The following is an 8,922-nucleotide window of genomic DNA, read 5'->3' as shown; positions in this document are numbered from 1 at the left end:
ATGATAGATAGATAGATAGATAGATAGATAGATAGATAGATAGATGATAGGTAGATGAAAGATAGATAGATAGATAGATAGATAGATAAATAGATAGATAGATATTTCACATAGATGCCAGGCATCATCATTTTCGGCATTCTCCATGTACTATCTCATTTGATCATTGTAATATTTATACAAGGGAAGGACAATCTTGCTCTGAATTTTACAGAAAAGAAAACTGAGCAACAGAATTTAGGCAACTTTCTAAAGGTTTCACAAGTAATAAATGCTGAACCTTCACAGACTGAATATGGTATATGTATAATTATTATGATTGTGTATAGGTTGTCTATAAAAATGAGAAATAATTCCAAGAAATAGCATGGAGTCCTATAATAATATGAATCCTACTCTCCATATGTAGCACTCAAAATTCCACTTAGCATGTTTTTCTTGCCTGAGGATAAAAATATTTTGCTGATTTCATGATACTCTTTTTATGAATGAGTCTATTTTTATTTCCCTTCCTGAAACTAAAACGTCTACTTTTATCTCTGATCAAAACAAGTATGAGTTTGAATCTATTTTGTTTGTCCATTAACATTCAGTTTTCTTATGTTAGTAATGTACTTTTTTCGTACTGCCATCATTTCAGAACTAGTACCAACAGGCTAGAACCTTGGATAAGTAAGTTTCACTGGGTGAGTGAAAAACAAAAAAACAAACACAGGACAGCTTAAGAATGCTGACAATCTACTTAGAGAGGAAAACTACTAAAGTAAGTGAGGTGGGGGCAGCATTTCTGTAAAGTAATAAGAGATTTAGGAGAACGTGTAGAGTATTATACCTGCAAGAGAGGGCACAAGCTGGTGGATGAAGACAGTTGGAGTGAATTTCATGGTATGTGTATTACATCCCAATATAAATGTTTTTTAAAAGTTCCTTTACAGATAAGAAGTTGGTGACCACAGATCTGTCCCATTCTATAAACAAGATTGCTTTCCCTGTCTCAACCTGCAGAGCCGAAGGATAGGAAGAAACAGCTCACATCTGGCTAACGTGAATAAAGGTATTCCTACGTGATTGAGCACATGCCCTCTCTTGCAGATGTCATGTTTTGTTTGTTTTTTGCTATTTTCTGGAGCATGATGTATAGTACAAGCATTAGCTATTACTTGAAAGTTTCGTAGATTTACTCTATTTTAATTAATGTTACCGGAAGCTGTGGTTCGTCAGTGGTGTTTCAGGAAAAGAATTCCAGGGACACTCACAAAGAAGTTTAGTGGTAGTGGCAAGATTTATTAGAGCAAAAGGTGACCACTCAGAGTGACAGTACACACTCGGAGAGGCAGAGAGCAGGCAGGCTATAAGGTAGTGGCTACCTCAAGGTCCCGGCTAAGCTTCCATTCGCCATGTATTTCCTTCTTTGGGGCAGGGCGGGGCGAAGCAGGGCGGGAAGAATAGGCTTTCTTTCAAACGATCCAATCTCTTTCCTAGACTTTCCCGGGCCAGTGCGCTCTCCATTTGATGATCACCATTTTGGCTCCTTCTGCTGCCTCATTGGCTTCTTCCTCCCAGTGAAAGAGTTGGCTCTTCCTTCCTCGCTGTTTCGTCTTCCTGGGTCCATGCCACCCAGCTCACACCTCATTGGGCTGCAACGCTGTTTTCCTGCCTGCAGGATGCCGGGTTTTTCCCCAGGTGAGTGGGAAACTGTTTCCTGGTTTAGGCTTAGTTTGCTTTCTTCTCTTTTGTTTGTAACTGTCTACGCTGACATTACTATTTCAGTATCTGTAATATGTATGTCAGTTATTTCTTTTTTTCACATCAGATATTCGGCATTTTGCATTTTGAAAAATCTTATCATCTTTTATATTTTAGTTTATAAATGTTTTAGTGTGTTAATGTACTCGTACGGCCATAACACATTCAACTTCTTCTCCTTATTGCTTACAGTATATAAAAAATGTATCCTATACTTAAGTTCTTCTGTCATGTGACCTTATAACTGCCCTCTCCAATGTTTGATGTTTATAAGTTTGTACATATGTTATAGACATTTGTCTGATCATAGTCCTATTGATGACCCTTATACTTTCTTGATTACGATCCCCATTCACACTATTTCCAGCTTTGGAAATAACCTTGCCTTTCCTCCTGCCTTCCAAATCTAAGTGATCTCCTCACCCCTCATACATCTGAACTGCTCTAGCAATCATTGCCACTTACCTTCTTTGCACTCTGTAAGGCCATTTTATCTTTTACTACTTTAAGAATTAGATAACTTTTTGTGTTAAGTTTGTGAAGCCCAAATTTATTTCTATTTAAAAATGGTCAGTGTGCTCCCACAGGGGGAGCACCACTCAGCCAGAAGGTGGGCTCCTGGCTGGCAAGCAGCGGCAGTAGTGGGAGTTTCTCCTGTCTCTGAGGCATCACTAAGGACCCCTTGGGGGATGTCCAAGTGGGCCTAAGCCGGCAGTCGGACATCCCCCAAGGGGTCCCAGACTGTGAGAGGGCACAGGCCAGGCTGAGGGACCCCCTTCCCCCACCCCCCAGTGCACTTTTAAAAGGCCCAAAGGCATCCAGATTTAAGATCATCCTGAGGTGGTGTCCATCGGTTTCTTCCTTACTGAGGCATCAATTTGATTCTTAATGAAATGCCTCGATAATTCTAGTTGGATCATGGTGATTTTCTGTGACTTCCAGTATCTTTCATAAATGGCCATCCATTTATGAACAATGAAAAATGTAATACCAGAAATAATCATGAAACATCCATAGATTCTACTTGAATATCTTCTCTGCATTATTTTTTGCCACCAAGCCCAATGATTATCAATTTGATTAGCAGAGATCATGATGAGTGTCACCTGCAAAGACTGGTTTTAAATGAAGCTCTTTCAGAATAGAAACCCTTCAAGAAAAAACAACAAGAGGTAGATACTTTTAATGAGAACTTCTGGACCGAATATTATGGAAGAACTAGAGGCCCAATGCATGACAATCGTGTACTGGGGGGTGGGGTGGGGGGTCCCTCAGCCTGGCCTGTGCCCTCTCACAGTCTGGGACCCCTTGGGGGATGTCCGACTGCCGGCTTAGGCCCACTTGGACATCCCCCAAGGGGTCCTTAGTGCTGCCTCAGAGACAGGAGAAACTCCCACTACTGCCGCTGCTTGCCAGCCAGGAGCCCACCTTCTGGCTGAGTGGTGCTCCCCCTGTGGGAGCACACTGACCACCAGGGAACAGCTCCTGCATTGAATGTCTAGTGGTCAGTGCATATCATAGAAACTGGTCGTTCTGCCGTTCAGTCAATTTGCATATTAGTGTTTTATTATATAGGATAAATGAATAATAAATATCCAGTATGGGTTTCTCTGGAAATTTTATTATAAATGTTAATTTTATTTTATTTTTTTGCAGTTCTCAAGTGGATTTTTGCATTCATAGCTTTTATTGTTGCTGTTGCTATTATTTATTTGGTCATTAGAGGTGAGTTGCTTAATTCATAAACTTTCTATGGCTATGCTCAGCAGGCTCAAGCTTTTATATATTTTACTAGAGGCCCGGTGCACGAAATTCATGCACTGGGGATGGGTAGTGGGTCCTTTAGCCCAGCATGTGCCCTCTCACAGCCCCAGACCCCTCCCTCCTTACTGCCCACCTGCTTGCTGCTTCCTACTGCTCAGCTTGCTGCTCCTTAGCGCTGCCGCGAAGGCCCTGGGTCTGCTGGGTTCCAGGCCTGCGGGTTTGTGTCTCTGATGCCCCCAGCAGCCCCAGCACCTTGATGGCAGGGCTTGGGGCTGCTGGGTGCTGGGGCTGCGGATCTGTGTCTTTGATCAGGGCCCCAGCAGCCCCAGCACCAAGGTGGTGGGCCTTGGCGCTGCTGGGCACAGCCCCCCACCCCCACGTATTTGTGTCTTCTATCAGGCCCCAGCAGCCCCAGCACCGCCTAAATAACTTAAGGGAAACTCTATTTAGTCTTCTTTTAAAAGCGATCTAGTTTAAAAATGAGTTGCAGTTAAGAGAGAACAAAGAACATGGTACCTAAGAGTGAGATAGACAGAGGAGCGGCTGGGCACTGGGCAGGGGCTTACACGCCAACTGTTCTCCACCTGGGAAATGATGTAAAATCGGTTTCTTTAGTTTTGTGCTTAATGGTCTTCTCCAGTGAGTGGAGTGGCATCTGCTCGCTTCTCCCTGTGGCCTGGGTTGGTGGTCGCCTTGGGGCCTGACTACGCTCCAGCGGGTTCTGCACGGACCTGCCTGCTCTGCCCGGCCCTGTCCACACGTTGCTTCCTCCAAGTCTTCCTTGGGCACAGCCCCGGTCCATCACCTCCTCCTGTGTCTCCCACCGCCAGGGCCGATAAAGAGGCCCACACAGAGTTCAGGTCTGCAAGGAGCTGGTCCTCTGCTTTCAGAACCTTCGGGATCTCTGCTTGCAATTGTTCCCTTCCATGACCTTCCTTCCCTACCTCCGGAATCTTCCCGAAGCACCACATGCCTGCCCTCCAGCAGTAGGTTGTCTTTGTGTGGCTTTCAGGGCAGCCTTCAGGGCCTGGTGGCCGCACTGTGGCCTTTCTGCATTGGGCGCCGGGCCTGACGCCCACCCGTGAAGGCGGACTGCTCCCCAGCAAGTCCCGCTGCACTAGGCACACGTGCACCCATCCCGAACCCCGCCCTCCAGGCATGGCGGCTCCACACTGTGCTCAGGGCCTGGGAGTTAAGCAGCAGGGTGGTCCTGATGTGCCAATGGCTGTGGCGCCCCTGCCAGCAGCTGCAGGAGGCTGGCCTCAGATTTGGACTTGAGCAGGTGGGGCAGGCGGGGCAGCAGCTGGACAGGGGTGTGGCAGTGGTGGCAGGGAGAGGGCGGGGGTGAAGGGGCCTGTGGTAAATCTAGGGGCTGGGGCGCTGGCTCCACCACAGGGGCTGTGGTCGCAAAGTCTTGCAAGGAGGTGGAGGAGAGGGTGCCGTAGGCGGAGTCCATGGAGCAGGAGCTTCCGTCCCCAGGGCCGAGGGCCAGCAGCTCGCTGGTCGGTGTGGCAGATGAGGTGGTCATACTGAGAGACATCTCGTCTGACTGGGAGCTGAAGGGGGAGTGGTGGCCTGATGACCTTGGTCCTCTCAGCCTTCTTCACTGCCTTGGTCACTAAGAGTAGGTCCATGAAGAGGAAGCAGTACACATCCATCTTGCTGTCCTTTCCCTCCTTCATCCTCAGGCTGCCCTCCAACAGCAGCTGACGCGTCTCCTCCAGGGAGGCACCAGGGACGGGCCCGGTCAGGTCCAGGTGCAGAAACTCCTTCAGGAGCTTGTCCACCTTGTCGTTGCTACCCTCTACCACTCCGTAGGCATCCATGCTGCTCACCACGGCAGCCAGCTGCTGCCGCTCCTGTCGCTGCCGCATGCACGCGTTCATGTGGTGGATGAAGCGCTCCACGGAGCTGATCATGGTGATGACGGCCTCCTTGGGACGTGGCTCGTCCCTCTCCCTCAGCACCACTTGAGCAGCAGCGGGTACTTGGTGAGGCGCTGGTGGGGCTTGGCGAGCATGTCGCTCAGCTTCAGCCGCTGGCACTGCTGGTGCTTCTCGGCCCACGTCAGGTAGGCCTGGAAGAGTTCATTGTCGCATCAGGCTGCACGTGTACTCCATGCAGCCCTCCTCCTCCATGCAGATGTAGGGCTTGAGGAGTGAGCCGAACATCTGGAAGCTTTTGAGGAGGTCCCAGGCTGCAGCAGCGCCGGTGTGGGCAGCGCCTTCTCCACCATCAGCGCCATCACGCTGCCCCACAGCCCGCGGTGCAGACACGCGATCTTGGGAGCGGGTCATGGAGGTGTCGGGACTCCTCCCCAGGGCGACCCTTCACCTGGGAGTCCCCGCAGCTTCATTCACCACCTTGGCCAGTGGGGAGCTCCCTCGGTGGGTCCGCTGCTCTGGGCACGGGGGTTGAGGAGGAGACTGGAGGGCAAGGCCCTGAAGCAGGAGGAAGCTGTGGAAGGCAGGCAAGGAGCCCAGGACTCAAGGCGCCCCCCCTGCCACCCCATGTCCCGCTGGGGCCTGCACCCAGGAGTGCCATGGCTGTGGCAGGGCCAAAGGCTGGGCTTGGAGGTGAGTCCTCCACGAACAGTCCCAGCAGCCTGCCTGGTGTGGGTGGGGGTTTCGGATCACCTTGAGGGAGGCTCCGGCCTTTCTCTGCTCCTCTCCTGGTGGAGCGGTGGGACTCCAGCCCTGAGGTCAGAGGAGCCGCCTTCCAGCCCCCAGGCCGCTTCTTGGGAGTCGGAAGTTACGCCATTGGCCTCTGCCTAGGACAGGACCTCTGCACCATCAGGTTCCGCTGATCCCGGGCCCAGGATGCCTCTCAGCTCTGCCGATCCCGCCTCTGCCTAGGACAGGACCTCTGCACCATCAGGCTCCACTGATCCCGGGCCCAGGATGCCTCTCAGCTCCGCTGATCCCGGGGCCCTGAGGCCTCCCGGCTCTGCTGATCCCCTGGCAGTGAGGCCTCTCTGCTCTGCGGCTTCAGGGCTGTTTGGCTTCACTCTACCGCTTGGAGCCTGCTTATGCAAATTAACCGCCATCTTTTAGCTTCTATAATTGAAACATTGTATCTTTTGGAGCTGTTGCCTCAGGAGCTCAGAGCTGGGCAGCCGCAGGCGGGGAACCTTGGCTTCCTCCATCGCTGGGGCAAACAAGCCTCCTGTTCGTTTAGGCTGCATGGCTGCCGGCTGCCATCTTGGTTGGCAGTTAATTTGCATATTTCGCTGATTAGCCAATGGGAAGGGTAGCGAAGTTACGGTTAATTACCATGTTTCTCTATTATTAGATAGGATATTTCAAGCTTAATTCAGAATCTCTTAGTTTGGGAGTAATAAATTGGTTTGTAGAGATTTGTCCTCAGGTTCCTACCAATTCAGCAAGTTTTACAGTCATCTTCTCAACTGTATTGTAGTTCTTGATCTTGGAGTAAAATAATCATAAATTCTCAGATGACTGTCAGATAGCCACAGCAATAACTATTTTTTAATTAATATGTTGTTATTGATTTTAGAGAAAAAGGAAGGGAGGGGGAAAAGGAGAAATAGAAACATTAATGAGAAAAAAACATTAATCAGCTGCCTCCTGCACACCCCCTACTGTGGATTAAGCCCACATCCCAGGCATGTGCCCTGACCAGGAATTAAACTGGTGACCTGTTGGTGCATGGGATGCTTAACCAACTGAGTCACACTGGGCAGGCAATAAATTTTTTTTTGAATTGAGAGTATTTTGTGTGAGTTAAAGAACTAAGGTTAAATACATTTTAATATATTTAATTCTGACAAGACTATCAAATAGGTATAATTATGAAATCCACTTATATACAAAGAAATAGAGGCTAGAGTGAACAAATATCCTCTTAGAAATAAATTCCAGGGCCAAAATTGTGATTCTGGTACAATTCCTAATATTGTGACCACCATGCAACACTCCTCCATAATTGCAATATATCTTTACTCTAATTTATTTTGGATCAAGAGTAAGTAATATTACTAATAGTTCTATGAATTATTTGTTTATTTTTATCCTATTATGTTGAAAACTACAAAATAATCACATAAGTAATGTTGCAAAATTTTCTCTGTTTGAGTAGATTTTTAAAAAGGAAGACATTCATTTTCTTCTGGGTATTATGGGTCTATTTTGTGAAAAGAATACAAGGTAGATTTTTATTCCTGAGATAGGACCTAATCATTTTCAGTACTTGATTGCCTGTATGCATGTTTTGCTTAATTTAGCACTTAAAGTACAATAGTTTATACTCTTGGTTCTTGTTTCCTTTGTCATTTCCAAGAGTACTGAACATGCTTCTTGCTCACAGTCTCCTCTGTTACTATGGAGTCCTAGGAGTTCATTGTCATCGATTAAACATCTGCAATTCAAATATTTGGAGAAAAGGGTTTCTATGGAGATGTCTTTATATCATTGATTATTTGATTAATTTAATTTTTAAAAGTGTCGAAACACAATATATATTTTAATTAAATCTTTACTGTTGAAAGTATTACATATGTCCCCTTTGTCCCCCATTGACCCCTATTAGTCTGTCCCCTCCCCTGTAGATGGCCTTAAAAAAATTCTTTATTGTTGAAAGTATTACATATGTCTCCTTTCCCCCTCATTGCCCCTCCCCCAGCCACTCCCACTCCCACCCTTCAGCACATGCTGCCCCCCCCCCTACTGGGGATGTGCCCGCACCCCAGGTACATGCCCTTGACCGGAATCGAACCTGTGACCCTTCAGTCCGCAGGCCGACGCGCTATCCGCTGAGCCAAACCGGTTTCGGCATTATTTGATTAATTTAATTTTTAAAAGTGTTGAAACACAATATATATTTTAATTAAATCTTTACTGTTGAAAGTATTACATATGTCCCCTTTGTCCCCCATTGACCCCTATTAGTCTGTCCCCTCCCCTGTAGATGGCCTTAAAAAAATTCTTTATTGTTGAAAGTATTACATATGTCTCCTTTTCCCCTCATTGACCCTTCCCCAGCCACTCCCACTCCCACCCTTCAGCACATGCGCCCCCAACCCTATGTCCATGTCTACTAGTTATGCTTATATGCATGCATATAAGTCCTGTGGTTGATCTCTACCCCCTTCTCTTACCCTCCCCTGCCTTCCCTCTGAGGTTTGATGGTCTGTTTGATGCTTCTGTCTCTTGGTCTATTTTTGTTCATCAGTTTATGTTGTTCATTATATTCCACAAATGAGTGAGATCACGTGATATTTATCTTTCTCCAACTGGCTTATTCCGCTTAGCATAATGTTCTCCAGGTCCATCCATGCTGTTGCAAATGGAATACTACGTTGCTGTAACAAGGAAGGAACTCAGCTATATATTCTTATAACCTATATATTCTTATAAAATAAACATTTATTTATTAAATCAATGTTTATAAAGC

The 8,922-nt window shown here is 47.1% G+C and overlaps 1 protein-coding gene, 1 long non-coding RNA gene and 1 pseudogene across 2 annotated transcripts in view; 2 read left to right on the top strand and 1 right to left on the bottom strand.

The window, feature by feature from the left end:
• Positions 1–759: 759 nt before the first annotated feature.
• LOC107184834 lies at positions 760–1,073 on the top strand. Its single transcript, XR_001515742.1, has 2 exons — positions 760–885; positions 1,006–1,073. It is a non-coding gene; the product is annotated as an uncharacterized LOC107184834 (long non-coding RNA).
• A 335-nt stretch (positions 1,074–1,408) lies between these two features.
• The window catches only part of CLEC2A (C-type lectin domain family 2 member A), a 17,636-nt gene continuing 10,122 nt past the window's right edge, over positions 1,409–8,922 (top strand). The window contains exon 1 of the mRNA XM_015571183.1: positions 1,409–1,683. Within this exon, the coding sequence (XP_015426669.1) occupies positions 1,611–1,683 (73 nt within the window). The 5' untranslated portion in view covers positions 1,409–1,610. The remainder of the gene's footprint in view (positions 1,684–8,922) is intronic.
• On the bottom strand, positions 4,773–6,556 carry LOC102758425 (annotated as a pseudogene).

Source organism: Myotis davidii, unplaced genomic scaffold (genome assembly GCF_000327345.1).
Source record: "Myotis davidii unplaced genomic scaffold, ASM32734v1 scaffold188, whole genome shotgun sequence".
Taxonomy (NCBI): domain Eukaryota; kingdom Metazoa; phylum Chordata; class Mammalia; order Chiroptera; family Vespertilionidae; genus Myotis; species Myotis davidii.
Note: the sequence above shows the minus strand (reverse complement) of the source record. Positions and strands in the feature narration are given on the sequence as shown.